Consider the following 23,437-nt stretch of genomic DNA (forward strand, 5'->3'; position numbering starts at 1 on the left):
TTGGAAGAGGTAAATTTGAATTGAGATCTAGTTCTTTTCTCACTATTTATATATTCTAGTATTGTAGCACTGATTCTTTAAAAAAAATTGTCTGAGGGTCTAACATTAATGTGAGCCTTAATATAAGTCTAACCTTAATGTGAAACTGTTAAACTCTCAAATGTGCATCACAAAAGCTTTTTGTTAAGGTAAAAACAGGTCTTTTTATTACTGAGGAGTTTTTATGTCCTTATTTCTCAGTTCTTGAATAGAGTAAGCAAAATTTAGCTTGTTCTAATGTACTGGAACCTTCAGAAAGGAGAAATATTTGGTATTCAGGTGTCATTCCATAGGTAAAAACTGAGTAGCAAAGCACAAAAAAATTATATTTCTGTAAATTAGAGTTTTTGGTGAATTTTTTTATTCCTTTCCCCTTCCCCATTATACCATTCCTTCCAATTTTCTATATTTGCCATCTTGTTTTGAACAAATAATCTTTATTTACTTTTTTTTTTTTAAGAAACTTTGGTAATATTTTTGTTTCATTCTGTTAAAGTGTGTTTAAAATTAATTGTTTTGGAGCTGATTTCTAAGAAATCCAAATTTCTTTATGAAAGCTATAAATTTCTTTTTTCCCTAGTAAATTTATTTATTTTTAATACACATTGCTTTTTGAATCATGTTGGGAGAGAAAAATTAGAGCAAAGGGAAAAAAAACATGAGAAAGATAAAGAAAACAGAAAAAAGAAGTGAACATAGCATGTGTTGATTTACATTCAGTTTCCTTAGTTCTTTTTCTGAAACACTGATAAAAACAAATTTCAATTAATTCTTAACTTCTTGTAGTTAGACATACTGTCTCCTCATGCCATCACCAGTATAAGTTTATTCACTTTTCTTCCTACTAAATGTGGGCTCAGGCAATATGTAAATGTATTATCTTAGGCTAAACAAAGCTTTTTTGTCTGCCAAAATATCAACTGTTATCTAATCCATGATGGAACTCATTTAATTTCCCTTATTTGACATCAGTAGTCTTGAGTTAGTTATACAATCAGTAAATTGTCATTTTAAGCTTGTCTATTCCCTAATAGTTCCTTTTGGTAAGTATATGTAATGAATGTTGGCAACCAAAAGTCCCTAGCCTAAAGAATACTGCTGCTGCTTCTTTATTTTTAAATTAGGTTGTTTCAGAGATTAGGAATCTAAGTGGCTAATTTACTTTAGCAGTTCAAATTTAATTTTCCCTTTCAGTTGGAAATAATTACCTTGACTATATATGGACAGAAATTCATCATGTGTTGATGCTACAATATACTTCTAACATTGCTTTATTTTTGCTGCTTTTCATTGTCAGTGTTGAAGACCAGATGGAACAGTCATCACTCTACTTCTGGGACCTCTTAGAAGGTAGTGAGAAAGCAGTAGTAGGAACAACATGTGAGTCTTTTCTACTTAATAGATATCTCCAGACTTTGTATAGTTTAGTATTGAGTTTAAAGGTTAAAAATGTGGGGAGGATCAGAACTCTCATCACAGCAGTATATGCCTTGTCTAGTACAAATGTACATACTTGTAATCAGTTGGGATAGCATTTTATAAAGCTTTGAAATCATAAGACAGTATAATCTGGAAATTTTTCTTGTCTAGTTGCAGTTCTGAGATCTTAGGTTTAACTTGTGCATTTCAGTTTACTGTCCTATGAACTGGGGATGTCTGCCTTAATGAGTTAAAGTGTTCTGAAAATAAAAGCACCATGCCATTGTCTTACCTTATAAACTATACACATGAATTGGCATATTTTATGTTTTGACCAAAAATGATCAATGGAAGAAAAGTCCTTTGATATCTCAAAAGTGTTTTTGCTCCAAAAATCAGATAGCTGCTCTGTGCTACTTACTAGTGATGGAGGTGGATATCTTTTTTCATTATATGTCCTTCAGAATTGTTTTCACAATTGATCATTGTATAATATTGCCATTACTATATTTTGGTTCTTCTTATTTTGCATCAGTTCATCAATTTTTCCAGGTTTTTCTGAAGCTTTCCTGCTCATTTCTTATAACACAATAGTATTCCATCACACTCATACACACACACACACACACACACACACACACACACACACACACACACATTCTTCAATTGATTGGAAATTCCTCAATTTCCAATTCTTTGCCACCACAAAAAGAGCTGCTATAACTGTTTTTGTATATGGAGGTCCTTTTCCTTTTGTCTGTGATTTCTTTCAGCTTAACAGACATAGAAATATTGTTAAGTTGATTGGTATGCACTAGTTTGTAGCCTTTTAGGCAATTTAGGAATTAGGCATAGTTCCAATTGTTATCTAAAATCAGTTCACAATTCTACCAACAGTGTATTAGTGTCCAAGTTTGTCCACATCTTCTCCAACATATATCATTTCCTTTTTTTTTTTTTTTTTTGTTATATTAGCTGATCTGATATGTATGTGGCGGTACCTCACAGTTGTTTTAATTTGCAATTTTCTAATCAAAAGTGATAGATTTTTCATCTGACTAAATCTATATGACTAATTTATTATTTTAAAATAATAGTAACTTTTTATTTTTCAAAATACATGCAAAAAAGTTTTGAACATTCACCCTTGCAAAACCTTGTGTTCCAGATTTTTCTCACTCCTCCCCTTAATAGCAAGTAATCAAATATATGTTAAATATGTGCAATATATGACTAATTTCTTGAATGATTTGTGTTCTTATAGATGTGACTCTTTATCACAGAAACTTGTTAAAAATAATTTCCAATTTTTCTGCTTTCTTTCTAACATTAGTTGCATTGGTTTTATCTCTGTAGAACCTTCTTAATTTGGAGTTATCAAAATTCTCCATTTTACATTTCATAATATTCTCTCGTTTTGTCATAAGTTTTTATCCATAGATTTTACAGGAAAGATATTCCACGTTTTCTTAATTTAATTATATCTCACTTTATGTATTTGTTTTGAGCTTATCTTTGCATGTGTTATGAGATGTTGCACTATATCTAGTTTCTACCAAACTGCTTTCTAGTTTTCCCAGAAATTTTTCTCAGTGATTTCTTGTTTCAAATATTAAGATCTTTGTATTTATCAAAGACTAGATTATTATGGTTGCTTATTAATGTATTTATTGTGTGCCTAATCTATTCTACTGGCCCACAACTCTATTTCTTAGTACCAAATTGTTTTGATATTATTTTTTAAAAATTTATTTTATTTTATTTTCAATAGATTTTCCCCAAAATACTTGTAAAGATAGTTTTCAACATTCATTTTTGTAAGACTTTGTATTCCAGATTTTTCTCCCTTTTTCTCTTAAGTTTGTTGAATAGCATGTGAATAGGAGTGAAGGCAACAGATGACATGACATTCGACTTAGTTCAGGGGCACTGTCTTCTTCCAGAACTTTTTCTCCTAAATTTTCTTAGAAAACTAGATCTATATTCCCATTGCCACTATTGGTACATCCGGCATTTGACCTCACTATTCAATTGAAAATGCTTTCTTTCTTCAGAATTACCAATGATGTTTTAATTGCTATCTTTACTAGTGTTTTCTGAATCCTTGTGCTTTGACATCTTTTTAGCATTCGTCATTGACCACTCTACTCTGTTCTCTCTTCATTCTCCTACTTTAGTCTCTTTTAATCATCATTTTATCATGCCTACGAACTAAACATTCTCCCAAATATTTGTCTTGGATCCTTTTCTTTTTTCTCTATATACTCTTTCACATAATGACTTCCTTTTTTCTCATGGGTTCATTTATTGTGAATAAATGACTCCCACATCTACATATCTATCCCCTAATCTGTCACTTGACCTTTAGTCCACCATCATCAATTACCTATTGAATATTTTCACCTGAAATCCTGTAGTTATTTCAAACTCAAAGTATCCTGAAACAAGGACAAGTTAAGAAGCTGCTAGAATTAAGGGAGAACTTCCTTTCCACCCACAAGATTATCCTCATTCTCTGTCATCTAATCCTTTACTAAAACTTGTCACTTTTTGGTCTCCAGCATTACTTGAATGTCTTCCTCCACTTACATGGCTACCCCTCTAGTTTAGATGGTATTCATCATTTTACTAAATTACTGCTGTAGCTTTCTAATTCATTCCTATTTCTTTAAATTTTTTCCTGCTCCATCCCAATCTTTTACTAGCTACTATCATCTTTTGCATGAAGCCTTTTTGGATTTTCTGTTTCCCTCCCCTGTTAGTTTACCCCATATGTGAAAGCATATACATGTATATATTTGTATTTAGCTATATATTTGCATGTTGTCTCTATTAGAATATAAGTTCTTTGAGAGTAGAGCCTGTTGTGTTTTTGTTTTTGTATTTTGATTGCCTAGCACATTATAGATGGTTGATTGATGACTTTGGGTAAGAGTTTAGGGGGAAAGAATTGTCATGGCTTTGCTTAGACTCCAGTTTCATAATGAACTCAGTAGAAACCCTTAAGTTGGTCCATGCTTTTATAGAATTTGCCAAACCAGTTTGCATTCTTTTTTTTGTGCATAAAACTTTGTATGGCATAAAAATGTTTTGTTCATAAAACTTTGCATGGCATAAAAACTAGTTCTTAGGTAACTTAGTTGTTTTCTAATGTCTATCTTATTCTTATAGAAGAAAAAAAGGGTTTCTTTGGTTCCTGGGGTTAATCTAAAATTTTTTTTGTTTTTTAAAATTTTGTTGTGCATGCATGTATTGCATGTGTGTGTATGCGTGGGTGTTTGCAAACTATGAAAGATTTTAAGGTTCCTAATTCTTAACATCTCTTTTTCTTAGACAAACATATGAAGGATCTGTTGTCTAAACTGCTGACCTCTGGCTATTTTGAAAGTATTCCAGTTCCCCGAAACATTATAAAACAACAAAAACAATTGGATGAAGAAATCCAAGAAAAATCAGAGAAGAAACAGTTATCACAGACAGAATCTGCTAAAGAATCAGGTTTGATATGAATAGTAGAATTTTGGATTCTCTATTAGCAATCATCTTCCTAAAACACTTGTATGTATTTGTTAAAATGGGATAATCCTATTTCCTGCAAAGTTAGGAGTACATCTAAAAAGTATACCTCTCTTAATTAAAAAAATAAACCACAAAGCAAATCTTAATAAAAAATATAAAATAACACAAAATTTGCACACTTAATTTCAGTATGATATGTTTTGGTTTTTTTATATATTTTTATTTATTTATTTATAAATTTATAAAAATTAATTCTATTATTAAAATTTTTTATTTGGAAGATCTCAAGTTGTATCCAGATTTTTTTTTCATAAGTACATTCTTAATTTTCAGATTATATGTATGTGATGACTACTCAAACTGTTTAAAACAATCTGGCAAAATTATGCAGTATAATTTCTGTTAATCATTATAATGTATCTACTTCATTCCCACTCATGAGTTACAATACTTCTTTTTGACTATTCATATTTCTCATAGGAGTAGTGTAACATTCTTGAGTTCTGGATAACAAAAAGCATTTTAAATAATACTCTAAATGCTTAAAATGTAGCATTTCATTATTTTACTACTAAGAAAATAGATTTGGAAAACAAAATTAGTAATCTTAAAATTATCACTATTTAAATAATTTTTCATATTATATTTTTGCTTTGTTCCCTTTTTCCTTTTTTATTTCTTTGGGAACTGTATAGTTTGGACTTATATAAATTATTTTGGTGCTTTTAAAAAAAATTCATTGTTATTTCTTATCTTTATGTCAGTTATTTCTCAACACCTGTTCTAAGTTGAACCTTTTCTTGTGAAAAAGAAAAATAAGCAAAAACATCTAATATAGAAATCTTGTCTGTCTGTCTGTCTGTCTCTCTCTCTCTACATATATATATATATATATATATATATATTCTATTTTATTCCCACAATCAAGCTATTTCAAAAATGTTTTCCTGGAATTTTTTTTTGGGGGGGGTTCCATTAGTGAGTTCAACTTCTTTTTAAGTCTTTGTGTTTGTCCTCTTGGATCTGCTTATTTCCCTCTGTATCAACTAATAAAAATTTTTTTGTATATTTTTTTTCTTCTTTTTTCTGTGATGCAATTGGGGTGAAGTGACTTGCCCAGGACACAGAGCTAGTAAACGTGATGTGTCTGAAACTGGATTTGAACTCTGACTCTAGGTCTGTTGCTCTATCCATTGTGCAATGTAGCTACCCCTATCTTTTTATATATTGATTACTTATTGACAGACAAGAATATTCTATACATTTACATAGTTTTTTTCATCCTTTCTCCTGGGGTTCATAGACATTTGTTTCCAGAATTCGGCTACCACAAAAATATGATGCTATGAACATTTTGTTGTACATGTATATATTCCATTATTTCTGTCACATCTGACTTTTCATGACCATATTTGGAGTTTTCTTGGTAAAGATAGTATAATGGTTTCCCACTTCCTTCTCCAGCTTATTTTAAAGATAAAAGAACCCAGCAAACAGGGTTAAGTTACTTTCTCAGGGTCACACAACCAGTTTGGTATCTGAGCTGTATTGAACTCAGGAAGATGAGTTTTCCTTGGTTCCAACCCAGTTCTCTCTAACTGTGCCACTTAGCTGCTATATACATGTGTGTGTTCTATTTTAATTCTTTGGGCTGTATAGGATTGCTGAGACAAAGTGGATAGATAATTTAGTCACATTTATTGTGTAGTTTCTAACTGAAATCCAAGAAGAGCTGTATTATTTCACAGCACTATTGATACAGCTCCATCTGTATATCTGCTTCCACATATCTATTTCAGTAAAAGCTTTAAGTTCTTACTGGACTGTGTAAGAATAAAGAAATTCAATGAAAGATTGTAGCAAATGCCTTATTCTACCTAAGGACTTCCAAAAAGCCAGTCAGAAGATCATATGCAACAGGAAAAGAGGGACCTTCCAGCAAAGTGAGTGCAAAAATGACCAGAGACAGGACGCTTTTGTAGCCTTTAAGATTCCTGTGTTCAGTGGCAACGTATAAAATATAGTCCAAAAAGCAGCCCCTGGGTGAGAATGTAGCAGAAAAAGATGTAGAAATGCTTTGTTGTTTTAATATTTAAATTCAGAATTAATTAATTTTAAAAAATATGTTCCAGGTTAATTTGGATATACTACTGAATCTGTATTATAGTTAGTATTGGCAATTATTGTGTTGATATAGCTAAACTATGAGCAGTGAAATCTCTCCAGTCTCCTTTATTTCTATGAAACATGTTATTTTCATATAAATGTTATATATCTTAATTTTGTTAACTCCCAGATATCCATGGTATTTTGTAGTTGTCTCTGTGGACGTTTTCTTAATTTCTCCCTGATTTTTATTAGTACTATATAGAAGTAATGATGATTCTTGTAGATTTATGCTGTATCTTAAAATCTTATACTCTTAAGCATCTCAGTTTTCTTGATGATTCCCTGATCCAACCTTCTTTCCTTCTTTTTTTTCTCCTTTATTTTTTCCTTCCTCATTCCTTTTTCTTTCTTTTAAATTTTAAGTTCTAAATTCTCTTTCCCTTAATCCTCTTTCCTATTCAATACTCATTACACATATGAAGTCATGAAAAACATTTCCAGTTTATTCAATATTTCCCAAAAAAATGAGGAAAAAACATGCTTCATTTTGTACTCTGAGCCTATCAGTTCTCTATTTGGAGGTAGATGGATTTTTTGGTAATTAATCATTGTGTTTTAGTTACTCTTTCACAGATTATTTACAATATTGCTGTTACTGTATAAATTATTCTGCTTCTCTTCGCTTTGTATAAGTTCATATGTGTCTTCCAGGTTTGTCTAAAAACCATCCCCTATTTTTAATAGCATAAATAATATTCCATCAATTTATATACTATAAGTTGTTCAGCCATTTCCCCAACTGATGGCATTCCCTTCAGTTTTTGGTGTTTTGTCATCACAAAATATTTTTCTGGTCCATTTCTTTTTTCCTTCATCTTTTTGGGAGTGCAGACTAAGTATTGATATTGCTGGGTCAGAGGGTCTGCACAGTTTTATAGTCATAATTCCAAATTTCTCTCTACAATAGTTAACTTGTTCATAGCTCCACCAACCATGCACTAGTATATCATTTTTTTTTTGCATATCCCTTCCAGAATTTATCCTTTTTCTTTTCTATTATCTTAGCCAATCCAAAGATTTATAAGGTGGTACCCCAGAGGTTTTTTAAATTTCATTTATTAAATCAATAGTGATTTTTTTCATGACTATTATTAACTTTGGTTTCTTCCTCAGAAAACTGTTCTTTGCCCTTGTACGTTTGATCAGTGGAGAATGACTTTTATTAGAAACTTGGCTCCATTCCCTGTACATTTATGGAATGAGACCTCTATCTGAGAAACTGGGTTTTTCTAAGGGCTCACTCTGTGACAATTGCTTGCATCTCTGTGCTCCACTATTTTCCAAACTCTGCCCAAATTCATGATTGTTGCTTCCATGATATTATTTGTCCATCTCATCCTCTGCTGTCTTCATCTTCTTTTGCTTCAATCTTTTCCAACATCAGGATCTTTGAGCTGATTCTCTGACTCTCAGCTTTCCTTATAATCCCACTCGCACAAATATATATTACTACTGGAAAACTATGGCTTATATAGACCTTTGTTAGCTCTTCTGCTTTTTTTTAGTATGTCCAGATTTGTCATGATTTTCTTTTTAAGGAGCAAGGATCTTTTAATTTTATGACTGTAGTAACCATTTATGGTAATCTTTAAGCTAAGAATATAAAATCTGACACTTCTTCCATTTCTTCTCCCTCTATTTCACAGGAATTAATGGCCAGTTGCCATGATTTTTTTTTTTTTAATGTTAAGCTTCAAGATAACTTTTATACTTTACTCTTTCACCCTCATCACCCTTTCTGTTATCAGAGTGGTATCATTTTCATATCTGAAATTATTGATATGTTTCCCAGCAACCTTAATTTCAACTTTTGTTTCATCCAGCTTGGCATTTCCCATGATGTATTCTGCATCTATATTAAATAAAGTAACAATTCACAGCCTTGTCATACTCCTGCAATCTCCTTCACTAGTTACTTGGTCCATGTTCAGTTCTAATTGTTGCTTCTTGACCTGTGTATAGATTTCTCAGGAGATAAAGCAATTGTTTTTCTTCTAACCTAACACCTTTTGTTAATATGCTTCTGTATCAGTAAAACAGTTCTTCCATCATTCATTCATATTCTCAGTGAGTCATAGAGCAAATTAAACATTTGAATAGGGGATTTTGAGGGATTGAATAAAAAGGGAGAAACAACTTTTATTAGGTTTTACTTAGAGAAAAATATTTAGGGATGATTTTGAGAAGATGCGGTACAATTTTTAAATTTTGTTTCAAATAGTATGTGGTCTTACAATTACTTAATCTTCCCCATTCAGGGATCCCTCCGTTGTCTTCTTCTCTCATCCTTTGCTTCCCCATCTACCTATCTTCCCTCCCTTATTTCTTTATAGATTTTGAAGGATGCTGTACCTTCATGGTATATATTTAGTAATTTGCTTATGGAACCCACTCCTAATATGAATAGGTTTTCAGAACTATCAGCTCTCCTCTCCCCTGTAATGGCTCTGTTCTTCCTTTACACCTCATTTGTATAACATGATTATTATTTTTTGCCTTTACACTGCCAATATTTCTTTTGAGCTTCTCCTATTGTTGATGTAAATCTTAAACATAAAGTATACATTTCCCATGTAGAAAAAAAACATAAACAACTTGTTCAAGTTTGAACAGTTTATCCTTGTTGAATTCCTTAAAATTGCTCTTTGATATTGGCTCTATGTTAAATTTTCTTTCACATTCTGTTCTATTTTCTTATTCTTTACAATCTCGTGGTCTCTCATACCTTCACTGGCTTCCCTTTTGCTTGATTCTATTTTTCAAAGAGTTATTTTCATCTTTGAGACAATGTACCTCTTTTTTTAATTGGTTAACTTTTTTTTCATAAGCTTCTTGTTTTTCTTAGATGGTTTTAATTTTTTTCTTTAGTTTTTCTTCAATGCCTTTCATTTAATTTTTGGATTCTTTTTTGAGTTCTTTAAATTCTCTCTGGGTAGGGAACCATTTTACATTACTGTTTAGGGTAAAAACTTTTTTTTAAAAAAAACATTATCCTCCTCTGAAGATGAATCCTAGTCTTGCCTGTTCCCAAAGTACATTTTAAGGGTGGGGTATTTTCTTTTTTGCAGTTCATGGTTTTTTTTACATAATTTTTAAATAATAGTAACCTCAATTGTGAAGCAGAATTTAATGAGAGTCAGCAGGGATAAGAAGACATATGTATGTGGTATATGTGAGTCTGTGTATGTATGTGTGTATATAATGTATAAGTAAGGACTTAACTGTTGTCTAATTGGGAGTGGGGGGAATAAAAATGGGGGAAAAGAATAAAGTAAATAAGTTGTGCATCAGAAAACAAAAGAACAATTGACAAGGAAGTAAAGAAAAGATGGATACTTGTAAATATAATATCTTCTATTAAATACATATACTTCTTAAATTGGTATTTGTTGTTATATATTTTGAATTTTCCTTGATGTTCTGCTGGGCACATGATAATGTTCTCTTTTGTTTCATTTTGTTTTGTGCTTTTCTGTTTTCGTTTTGCTTATTTTGTTTCTTCAAATAAAATAAAATTAGGGAAAAAAACAAGCAAAAACCATAGTAGGTAGTCCACAGTTTTATGTAAAAGTATCACCAATACTTGTAGATTTATTCTTCAGTCTGCAAAATTTGTATTGCAATGTTAGTATTTCAAATCCATTTCCTGTAACAGAAAACCTTTTAATTCATGTATTTCACTTTTTCTTGAGTCTCCACATTTGGGTGCCTTATTCAGGCCAATGGAATTTGTACCATCACAGCCAATAAGAATTATATCTATTTTCCAAAATGGAGCCTTCAAAAAGCTCCTCTCTCTTTGAGGACTTGCCACATTTTGTTGTCATCCACACAATCAAAGGCTTAGTATAGCCAATGAAGCAAAGGTAGATTTTTTTTTTTTTTTGCCACTCTATTACTTTCTCCATAATCCAGTGAATGTTGACAGTTTAGCCTCTTCAAAAACCAAAAATTCTAGTAATTCTTTGTTCACGTGATGCTGAAGCCTTGTTTGCAGAATCTTTTGCTGAGATGTAAAGTGAGCACAGTTGCTCAGTAATTTGAAAATTCTTTGGCTTGCCCTTCTTTTTTTTATTATTGTTATTTTTAAATTAAATTTAGAATATTTATCTTTAATACATATTGTTTTATGAATCATGTTGAGAGAAAAAAAATTTGACCAAAAGGAAAAAACCATGGGAGAGAAAAAAAAAACCAACACCATAAAGAGGTGAACATAGCATGCTGATTTACATTCAATCTCCAGTGTGGAGAATCCATTGTTAGAATTTTTGTCAAATAATTTCAAGTGGAGGAGTGTCAAATGCTTTATCTTACATTAAGAAAATTTCTAGGGGCGGCTAGGTGGCGCAGTGGATAGAGCACCAACCTTGAAGTCAGAGAAGGACCTGAGTTCAATTCTGGCCTCAGACACTTAACACTTCCTAGCTGTGTGACCCTGGGCAAGTCACTTAACTCCAACTGCCTCAGCAAAAGAAAAGAAAAGAAAAGAAAATTTCTAGTATTTCTCTGCTATGAATAGCACTAGCTCTTGGTTTTAAATATATGCTTTTAATCATATTGACATGGAGTCCTTGCATGTCTATGCTTTTTCAAATTTTTAATATAAATGAATACTATATTTTATGAAAGGTTTTTTAATGCATCTGTGGAAATCATTTTCCTCTAACTTAATGTATGATCAACTTAAAAATATGACACAGATAATGAGCTTTTTTATTGAAAAGGTGAATTCTCTGTTCATTCAGGCAGTGTTGTGTTCTTTTCCTTTTTTATCATTAACATCCAAACTTAGTGCCATACTTTTTTATTTAATTTTCCCCCAGTTACAGGTAAAGATGACTTTTTTTGTTTTATATGTACATTCGTGTTTTTTTTCACATATTTCTTTATGAATTATGTTGGGAGAGAAAGATTAGAACAAAAGGGGAAAAAAGTCAGAAAGAAAAGAAAAAAAAAAAAAAGTAAGCATAGCATGTGTTGATTTACATTCACTCTCCATAGAGAAATCTCTGGATATGGATAGGTTTATCCGTCCAAAGTTTATTGGGATTGCCTTGGATCACTGAACTGTTGTCTGTCAGATTCAGACAAGTATGACCGAATTGATCATCACACAATCTTCTTGTTACTGTGTATAGTGTATTCCTAGTTTTGCATCTTTTATGATCTCTTTGGGATAAAGACCCAGTAGGGACACTGTTAGATCAGAATATGCACAGTTTGATAGCCCTTTGGGCATAGTTCCAAATTGCTCTCCAGAGTGGTTGGATCAGTTCACAACTCTATCAACAATACATTAATATCTTAGTTTTCTTACATCTCCTCCAATATTCATCATTATCTTTTCCTGTCATCTTAGCCAATCTGATAATTACTTCAGAGTTGTTTTAATTACATTTCTCTAATCAATAGTGATTTAGAGTATTTTTTCCTCTGACTATAATAGATGGCTTTATTTTTTTTTATCTGAAAATTGTCTGTTCATATCCTTTGACCTTGTATCAATTGGGTAATGATTTGTATTCTTACAAATTTGACACAATTTTTTTAAAAAAATTATTATTGTTAAAGCTTTTTATTTACAAAACATATACATGGGTAATTTTTCAACATTGACACTTGCAAGACCATCTGTTCCAAAACTTCCCCTTATTCCCCCCATTCCCTCTTCTCCCTTAGATGGCAGGTAGTCTAATACATGTTATATATGTTAAAATATATGTTGAATCCAGTATATGTTTACATTTTTATATAGTTATCTTGCTGCAAAGAAAAACCAGCTCTAAAAAGAAAAAAAAAACCTGAGAAGGAAAGCAAAAACAGAAAGAGTGAAAATGCTATGTTGTGGTCCACACATAGTCCTCTCTCTGGATGGTAATTGACTCTCTTCATTACTGAACAACTGGAACTGGCTTGAATCATCTCATTGTTGAAGAGAGCCATGATACAGTTCTTCATATAGTTTAGAAATCAAGCCTTTATCAAAGATACTGGCTTAAAATATTTTTTTCTTAGCTTTGTACTTTCCTTCTAATCTTGAGTGTCATACTTTTCTTTGGCCCCAGTTGGGTTTAGGAGATGCTACTGGTACTTCTATCTGTGCTTAGATCTTAAGTTTTATTATGTTGGATTAACCCAGGAATATGCTGGTAAATGTTTAATAACTGACTTCCCACAGCACAATTTTAAATTTAATCTGCATTACTAGTATTTTCTTTACCACTTTATTAAGTATAGAGTAGCCAGTAAGTGAAGTCCTAATTTGCAGTGTATATGCTGATTTCCAAGGTAAAAATGATTGTGCTGAAAATTTAAAACTTGTTTCTTGCAAACCAATATAAGCTGATTCCAGGATACCCTTGCAAATACCCTTTCTTGTGGAACCTGTTCTGTGATTGTCCATAGTGGGTATTTGAAGGTATGAGGGTTTAATGAGAACACTTAACTTTTAATTGAGAGAATATGACTCGGCTCATGGCTTTTTTTTTTTTTATTTTATAATTATAATTTTTTTTGACAGTACATGTTGATGTGTAATTTTTTTTACAACATTATCCCTTGTATTCACTTTTCCAAATTTTCCCCTCCCTCCCTCTACTCCCTCCCCTAGATGACAGGCAATCACATACATATTAAATATGTTACAGTATATCCTAGATATAATATATGTGTGTAAAACCAAATTTCTTGTTGCATGGTTAAGAATTGGATTCCAAAGGTATCAGTAACCTGTGTAGAAAGACAGTAGTGCAAACATTTTACACTCAATTCCCAGTGTTCCTTCTCTGGGTGTAGCTACCTCTGTCCATCATTGATCAACTGGGACTGAATTAGATCTTCTTTATGTTGAAGATATCCACTTCAATCAGAATACATTTTCATACAGTATTGTTGAAGTATATAATGATCTCCTGATTCTGCTCATTTTACTCAGCATCAGTTCATATAACTCTCTCCAAGCCTCTCTGTATTCATTCTGCTGGTCATTTCTTACAGAGCAATAATATTCCATAACATTTATATACCATAATTTACCCAACCATTCTCCAATTGATGGACATCCATTCATTTTCCAGTTTCTGGCCACTACAAAAAGAGCTGCCACAAACATTTTGGCACATACAGGTCCCTTTCCCTTCTTTAGTATTTCTTTGGGATATAAGCCCAGTAGTAGCACTGCTGGGTCAAAGGGTATGCACAGTTTGATAACTTTTTGGGCATAGTTCCAAATTTCGGCTTATGTTTTAAACATTGTTATATTTAGGTATACTTTTGATGCAAGAAATATTTGTTAGCAATCCATTTTAGAATGAAAAATCTCCTCTAATTTACTCTCCTTTCTCCCTAGAACCTCTTATGGAGCCTGAGATACAGCCACAAGAGGTAAGAGATACTGAAAAGAACTTTGGCGATTTAGTAGTTAATAGATATCTTTCTCACTAAATGTTAATGATTAGCATTTAAAGGTGGAACAGAGTTTTAAAGAATTAGACCTTTTTTTTTTTTTTTCTAATTTATGTGTTTTCAGATTTTAGTTGCCTTTCTGTTAAAGCTTTTTAGTTAATGTCTTTCCAGAGAGCCAAATGATAAAGCATGCTACTCATCTCTTGACAGAGAGGTGATAGACTCATATTCTAGAATGAGACCTATATTTTTTGGACATGACCTGTGTAAGAATTTGTTTGCTTAAATTGTACATTTTTGTATAAGAGGTTTTTTTTCCCCCCTCTCACTCCCATTCCCCACACACACATACTTTGGGTGGGAGGTAGGAGAGAAAAGATATTATATATTTTTATTATTTGGGAAAAAATAAAATTTTTAATATTTATGTAGTTGAGATTCTGTATTGTATAATCCTTTCTTAACCATGTCTGATTATAATATTTCCTATGATTTAGCTCTTTGAGAGGACAGTGAAGTGGCACAGTAGATAAAGTTCCTGGTCTGGAGTCAGACTCATTTTTCCGAGTTCAAATCCAGACTCATACACAATACTACTATGTGGACCTGGGCAAGTTACTTAACCCTGTTTGCCTCATTTTCTTACATAAAATAAACTGGAAAGAAAATGGTGTCAGTAGAATCACAGAAAGTAAGACACAAGTGAAAAATGATGGAATAACTAAAAACACTTTGAGGTTTGCAAAGTGATTTTTTCATGTATTATCTCATTTGAGCCTCATTACAGCCTTGTGAACTTAAATAGTGCTGTTACCATCCTCATTTTATGGATGAGTAAGTTTGTTGATTTGGTCCAGGACAGAATATGAATCTTTAGGTCTTTTTGACACTAACATTTTATCCACTATGTTTTATAATTTTCTTTTATTTTCTTAGTGTTTAAAAATTGTGGGGCAGCTAGGTGGCATAGTGGATAGAGCACCAGCCCTGAAGTCAGGAGGACCTGAGTTCAAATGTGATCTCAGACACTTAATACTCCTAGCTGTGTGACTCTGGGCAAGTCACTTAACCTCAATTGCCTCAGGGGGAAAAAAATAAATAAAAATAAAAAGTGTGTGCTTTTTCTTGTGTAGATTGTTTATTTCCTATCACTTAGGATTTATTGTCACATGTGTTATAATGCTGGCTTAAAACTTTCAATCAAACTGCTTTCCATCTTTTCTAATAGCTCTTATCCAATAAAAACTTTTTCCAGAATAATTTGTGTCCTTAAGTTTGTTGAAAAAAACTAGACCCTGAGTGTACTTTTTTTTTTTTTTTAGGTCTTCCTTTTTTATTTTATTTAGTACTGTTTTTTTATATAGTTTGTGATATAGTAGCATTAAACTTGGTATGGCACCAAATCTTTTTTCCCCTCTCATATTTCTTTAATTTTTTGTAAAAAATAATAACTTTTTATTTTTCAAAATACATGCAAAGATAGTTTTAAACATTTACCCTTGCAAAACCTTGTGTTTCAAAATTTTCTCCTCTGCCTCCCCTCTCCCTTAGAAAGCACGTAATCCAATATAGGTTAAATATGTGCAGTTCTTCTAAATATATTTCCACATTTATGCAAGAAAAATCAGATCAAAGGTGTAAACAATGAGGAAAAAACCAAACAAGCAAGCAACAACTACAAAAAGGTGAAAATACTATGTTTTGATCCACTTTTAGTCTCCATAGTCCTCTCTCTTGATATGGATAGCTCTTCCATAACAAGTCTATTGGAATTATATGACACTAAGTTTTGAGTAATTTGGTATAATAATTTTTACTGTATTTGTGAATAAAAATAGAATTTCTATTTTAAGTCCGTCATATTTCTATAAGTTGTCCTTTTTCTGATTTTTTTACCCTAGTTTAGCTATCAGAACCGTGTTTGTTTCAGAGAAGTTTGGTAAGGTGTCATTAATATACCTTCTTCCTCCCATTTCAACCAGTTTAGTAATGCAAATTTTTGCTTTTTAAGTATTTTCTAAAATCCACTTGTAACTCTTTCTATATCAGGATTTTTCTATTGTCCTACCCTTGAGAGTCGATTTTTGGCCATCTGATTTTCCTTTCTTTTACCTAGTGACTTCTTTTATTAACTTTTTAAAACTGACTTTATTTTTATCAATAGTCTTTTGTTTTTAATTATATTTTTTGACTTTCTTCAAATTTCAACTTGTGTTCTTGTTCTAGGGATTTTTTTTTATTGTAGGCTCAAATCAATAATTTTTTGTTAGTTTTTCTCTTAGTTTTCTTTTCCTTTTTTTCTTAAGTAAAAATAATAACATCTATAACTTCATCCCACAGATTTTCATGTGCCTTATCATTATTTTCTTTAATTTTTATGACTTCTTGTTGGATGTAGTATTTAGGATTACATTAGTATAAAACTACTAATGGAACTACTATCTCTGCCATGTTTTATTTATGAAATCTTTGTTGTAGCATACAGACTATTATTATTCTTACCTTTTAAAAAATGGATGGCTTTTTATTTTTAAATTGTATTTTATTTCTGAATTATACATGTAACAAAGATGCAAAAATGGGGGAGAGGGGAGAGAATCAATCAGCACCTCACAATCTACAGCTACTCCTCTTCCTACCTCTTCAGTGAAGCACATAAATTGTTGTAGTTCTTTTGTTTAGGGCTGAATTCTGTCATTATATGAAATTTCATTATTTTCTTTGCATTTATGTTGTAAATCCATATATATTTTCTAAGTTCTGCTTGCTATATCAGTTTTCATTAATCTTTGCATGTCTTCTAAATTTTTCATTTATTTTTTCTTGTGGCAGAACTCAAAAAGACCTAATTGCTATTAAGTTCAAATCCCTCATTTTATTTTTAATAGTATTTTATTTTTCCAAATATATACAAAGATAGTTTTCAACATTCATCCCTGCAAAACCTTGTGCTCCAACATGTTTTTTTGGGAAATGTTTTATATAACTTCACATGTGATTTCTTACTAGGAGCTGAGGGAGGAGATAAGAGAGACTCTAGAACTCAGAAATTTTAAAAACAAATGTAAAAAAATTGTGTTAAATATAACTGGGGGAAATAGTAAATTTATTAATTTAAAAAACAAGACCCCCACAAAATCACAATTTTAAAAAATCCTGTGTTCCAAATTTTCTCTCTTTCCCTTTCCTCCTTTCCCAAGACTGTAAGCAGTCTGATATTGGCTTAAACATGTACACTTATTCTAAACATATTTCCAGATTCATCATGCTATATAAGAAATGTCAAATCAGAAAGGAAAAAAAAAAACATGAGAAGAACAAAAAATAAGCAGCAAACAAACAAAATTCAACAAAAAGAGGAAAATACTATGCTTTGACTCACATTGTCTCCAAAGCTCTCTCTGGATGCAGATGGCACTTTCTATCACAAGTCTGTTGGAATTGCCTTGAATCATCTTGTTGTTAATGTAATGTTCTGTTTGTTCTGCTCACTCATTTAGTTCCCTTAATGATCTTATTGACTAAATGGGACTTCCTTCTCCTAGACTTCGGAGCCAATCAATAAAAAAAGCTATTTCTACTTGTTTGCTTTGTTTTCTTTGCATATCCTGAATTTCAGAGATTCTTTTATAGTCATTGTTAATAAAAGAGATACTTAACATGCCTCTGTTACTAATCTTTTTTAAAAAACTGCTTTTCTTTAAAAATCTATTTTTCCACAGAAGGAATATGCTTTACTGTACAAGTAGTTTTCTTGGCTTTTTTCTTTTGGTGTCATATGCTAATCTTTTCTTTATTTTTCATTGAGCAATTTTGGGAGAGTAAGGATAGACATGACATTGTGCATGAGTTGTCTCTTTCTGTCCACTTGTAATTTCCAAGTGCCAAATGATTCAAACTCAGGTTTTCCCTGTCATGTTCTATATATTACCATCTATACTTTGCCCTTTCTTTCCAATAACTGGCCAAGTTTTTTGTAAGACTTGTGGGAGTATGGTATTCAGGCTTTTAGTTAAATGTCTGTTTTTTTTTTTTTTTTTTTTTTAAATCAATGATTGGCTTACTAAGCTCTGCTTTTCAGGTTATTTGTCCTTGGTTTGTAAAAATTTCTTGTTATGCCAATTTTATGGTCACTGCTGTGTTATTTTCTATTTTTGGTTGCAACTCTTTTGTATTGATGTACCAACCTTTTTTTTTTTTATAAATAAAGGCCTTTGCTTTATTTTCTGACATTCCCTCCCCCCAGCCCCATCATTTTTCTTTTTTGAATTTTCCTTTTAAGAGCTCTAATTCTTGGTTTCTTTTTTTCCTTTTGGAGTTTTTAAAATAAAACTGTGCTTTCTAATTTTTCTCTTTACCTTATATTATTTCTTCAGGTGTTATTATTTTACTTGTCAATTCAGTTGTTTCCCTTGTAGATTTTTTTACAATGATTTTTGTCCTCTTATTTTATTTGTTGCATTTCTTGCCTTTTTAAGGTAATTAAAGGGAAAAAAGGATCTAGAAGATCTAATTTGCTTATTCAAATGAACTGCTATAATAAAAAAACTAGAAATTTAGCTTCATACTTTATGGAAAATGTAATAAATGAGTCCAGTAAAAACATGTAGGTATTATACAGTTTTTTGGTAGGATAGATAGCTGTCTTAAGATTGATTTATTTTAATTTTCCTCCACTGTGTGAATATAGGAAAGAATCAGATCCCTCTTCCAAAATGAAAAAAGGAAGGTTGTTTATTTATGGTATGAATTCTGATACCAGAGTTGATATAGTTTTTCATATGGACATTCATGGATAAAAATGAGAGAACTGCAGAATATTTAGACCCGTTTTGAGTTTTATTGCATCATTTCCATTTGTGAAAGTAAACACTTTATTGTCATAGTATATATATTGTCATCTTATATAAGTTTTGTTGCTGTTTAAATGCTACTTAAATGTTGTGTATGTCTTTATATTTGCTTTGTTTTATGAATGCATTGGTTATGATCAATTCATTTGTCTTGCTTACATTTTGAATTCTTCATATTTGCTTCTTAAGAAATAAAGATAAAGCATTACATAACTCAACTTATTCATACCCTTAGACCACAGACTATGGGAGATTGTTAAACTTGTATTGATTTTCTATATATTGTATATGTCATATTTATCAGATGCTTTGTGCAAAGATACGAGTTGGAGAAGATATTTTTCCTACATACATTTTAAAAGTTGTACAATTTTTATACAGTCAAAGTAATCTTTTTCCATGGATGGTTACAAATTCATTCTCTTGAGTGAATAGGTTGGTGCCTTATATTTAGTTTGTTTACTCATTTGGAATTTTTTGTGGAATATGGTATTTAAAATTCTGGTCTAGACCTATTTTTTAACCACACTAATATCTAGTTTTCCCTGTACTTACTCCTGAGCAAAGAATTCTTGCTTTCATTGGGGGGGGGGGGGGGGGGGGTTGTCAAAGACTAGACTGATATAGTCAGTCTATTCTATTTTTTTAATCTAGGAAATAATTCCAATAATTACTGCTATATGATACAACTTAAGAACTAATAATAACAAATTCCTTTCATTCCTATATTTCCTCTCTCCTTATTGGCATATATTATGATTGCTTTTTTAAAAGTCTATTTAATTATTTTTAACTCTTTTTCCTTACACTGACTCTCTGAATTTCTTATTTCTTTTAATCACATTTCTAGTTTTTTTATAAAAAAGTATTGGTGACAGTGGACAGCATTAATTAACTTCCTGCTAGAAAAGCTTTCAGTATTTTTCCAATATAAATCATATTGGTACTCAGTTTTTAGATAAACTCTTTTGATACTATTAATTTGATATGCTTCATATAATGTCAATATAATTTGATATTAAAGAAAAGATTCTTAATAATCAAAAATCCTTTTGTTTGTATGTTTTTTTAAAAATTCAAATAATTGTTTTTCAAAAGCCTTTTCTACATCTTTTGTTGGTATCTTCTTATGGTTTTTGTTCTTGTTGATGAGCATTTTTAAAATGCTAAGCCATTATTTCATTTTGGACATCAGATTTGGCCATAATATACAAAATTCTGATCTAGTAAGTCATAAATTACAATGTTCTCCCCCTTGAGTCTCCTATGTTCTACTTATACTCTAGGAAGCTCAATAGAGTTCATCAAAGAAGTATAGAATTTTTTTTGGTCTTTTACTTTTTCCTTAAGCAATTAAAGGTAACAACATACTAAATAAGGCCCATGGTCCTCAAATAGATATAATTTTGCCATTGTGGATGATAGGATTCTCTGAAGCCTTTATTCACATTCTCTATCAGTATCTTCTACCTCAAATGTTATATTATGTTTCTTTTTATTTGTCTAATCTTCTGCTTTGTTTTTGTTTTTGGCATAGTGAAAGATCTTGGCAAAAACAAGCATATTTTTTCAGCCAAATAAATAACCTCTCCTATTTTATAACTTCAGCATAAATCAACTTCTGTGGTTTAGTTTCTCAACAGACACTATCTATCTGAAGTTGAATATTCAAGCAAGAAACCAGAAGGTCAGCAGTGTTGGGAAGAAGATTATACTAGGAAGCCAAATCTTACAAAATGTTGGGAAGGCCAGAAGAAGCTAGAGTCCCTGATGTCTTGGGATTCTGTTAAGCAACAGGAGACTGCAAAATCTATTTTAACTCCAGAAGAAGATAATCAGGAGAGTCCAAAATCCACTACTATTGATCTTGAACAGAAGCAGCAAGAAATCTCTAAATCCAGCATAGTACATGGGACATGGGAGCAAGACATGCCCAAATCCAATTCAGTCTGTAGTCAGGAGAAACAGAAGAAACAAGAGTCCCTAAAGCCCTGGGTTGCTCCTCTGCAAAAAGAATTGGAGCCAAAGAAACAGACTTCCAAATCTTGGACTGCTTCTGCCCAGGAGATTAGGTCTTGGCCAACTTTGATTCATGAAGAACAAGATAAAAAGTCATCTGAAATTCCAGAGCCCTGGGAAGCCAATGTTGAGAGTCAGAAACAGGCTTTGATGCAAAAGTTACAATCTCCTTCCAAGTCCTGGGGACCTCCAGCAGCAAATATTGTAGTGAACGGGCAGTTGATGACCAGGAAGTATGATTCAGAATCCAAAGATGTGAGTTGATGGGCATTATTCTGCTATTAGCAATATAAAGAACTTGTTAACTAATTAGATTGAGATCCCTTTTTACAGCCCTTCCCAAAATAGTTTAAAAGAGATTTAATTTTGTTCTTTGCTTACTAGATCTAGTTATCTTTGAGATATTCATATCATTTGTCTTTAGCTATTTAAGTTTGAGGTAAAATTTGCATATCTGAAAACTAACTAGTTGGTGCTGAGATCATGGGCCCTGATACTCAAAGGCTGACTCTTACTTTTTAGAACTGAGAGCACAGATAGCAACCCAATCATGAAGTGAAAAAAGTAAGTAATATACAAAAACATCATGGAATCAAAAAAAAATTATAATAGAAATAGTATCCTATGACAATATCAAAAGATATTGATCTTTTGGTGGGGTTGATTCTCCTGTTTCACTTTCATGATAAGTTTGCTTTTGTGGTTTCCTAACACCAATCTGTACCTATTTGTTAAGATAAGACATTTTGGTAGCCAAATCATGATCCAAATTTGGATTTTTCTCCAAGATATAGTGGGATTAGAAATGCTTCCTTCAAGAGTAAAACAATGAATATAAGGATAATTCATTGAGTAGCTAGCTTTGTTGAATGAGAAAATGTATAGACTGGGAGGAAAAAAGAGAAGCTATAGCAAAGGAAACATTTGTGAGCCAACAGTTTTGATTATTTGTTTTTATATATTGAAAATCTTCACCTTTATTCAAGTTTTGGCTTTAGAATAGTTTTTAAAAGGTGAATCTTTTGTAATCCCCATGAGTTCCTATGTCTGTAAACTTTTTGCTTTAAATTATTTGAGTTGCCCACAGTACAAAATTTTTTTATCTTAAGGAATATAAAATTGTTTTGTATTGGCCAGTGTTTTGCACCTCCAAAGAGATTTTCTGGGATTTGAACACAAACCAAGATTTTTCTCTGCAACCTTGAATATTATGATTCTTGGGTACATTCAAGCATAGAACATAATGAATAAATGATCCCCATGTCACATCTGTTGGATGAAGGGAGTGTCTTGATGGCATAATTATTGCCACAGCTCTTACATTTCCTTTTTAAAATGTTCTTATCATTAACCTTAGTTTTTCTAAGCCTGCCTCTGCAGAAGGTTGCTATTTTGTGGATGAAATATAATTTTATTCCAGTTTTTATAAAACTAAAACTTAATGACAGTCTTTAAATATGTCTTTGTCCAAATCTTCCCCCCTTTTTTCTTTATAAAATCAGCATCTTTATGTGGCTCTTTTCTACCACTGTTTACTCTTGAATGGAATAATGACTTTTTATATTGGGATCTATTTCTGTTTGGTAAATTTATTTCACAGACAGCCTGAGATCCAAAGCACTTGAAAGTAACAGCTCTAACTATAATTAATGATAGAACTTGAAGATGAAGTGAGGCAATGTTTTGATCAACTGGAGAGGTTACTTTATATAGCAGCCTTAACTCCCTAGAACATGAAAGGAACCCAAAAGACTATTAAGGAAGTAAAAAATCTATATACTTCCTTAGAGTAAGGAAGTACTTACCATGTACTTACCACTGTACATGATAGCTACATGGAGTCATATCTTATTATAGTTAATTGATTAGTCACTTCTACATTATGGATCAGGCTTATAAGTGGCCTTGAGTGACATAATTGTACTATGCAGTATGGCAATGATGACACTGACTCATTATGAATTAGATTAAATTATGGTGCTTATGTTTAAGATTATAGAAAACAGCATAAT

At 31.6% G+C, this 23,437-nt stretch overlaps 1 protein-coding gene across 7 annotated transcripts in view; it reads left to right on the top strand.

The window, feature by feature from the left end:
- The window catches only part of CAPRIN2 (caprin family member 2), a 66,350-nt gene that overhangs the window by 14,803 nt on the left and 28,110 nt on the right, over positions 1-23,437 (top strand). For all 7 annotated transcript variants that reach the window (XM_074270633.1, XM_074270632.1, XM_074270630.1 and 4 more), the window contains 4 exons: positions 1,337-1,419; positions 4,792-4,956; positions 14,498-14,532; positions 21,039-21,680. In XM_074270633.1, the coding sequence (XP_074126734.1) occupies positions 1,337-1,419; positions 4,792-4,956; positions 14,498-14,532; positions 21,039-21,680 (925 nt within the window). The remainder of the gene's footprint in view (positions 1-1,336; positions 1,420-4,791; positions 4,957-14,497; positions 14,533-21,038; positions 21,681-23,437) is intronic.

Source organism: Sminthopsis crassicaudata, chromosome 5 (assembly GCF_048593235.1).
Source record: "Sminthopsis crassicaudata isolate SCR6 chromosome 5, ASM4859323v1, whole genome shotgun sequence".
Lineage (NCBI taxonomy): Eukaryota > Metazoa > Chordata > Mammalia > Dasyuromorphia > Dasyuridae > Sminthopsis > Sminthopsis crassicaudata.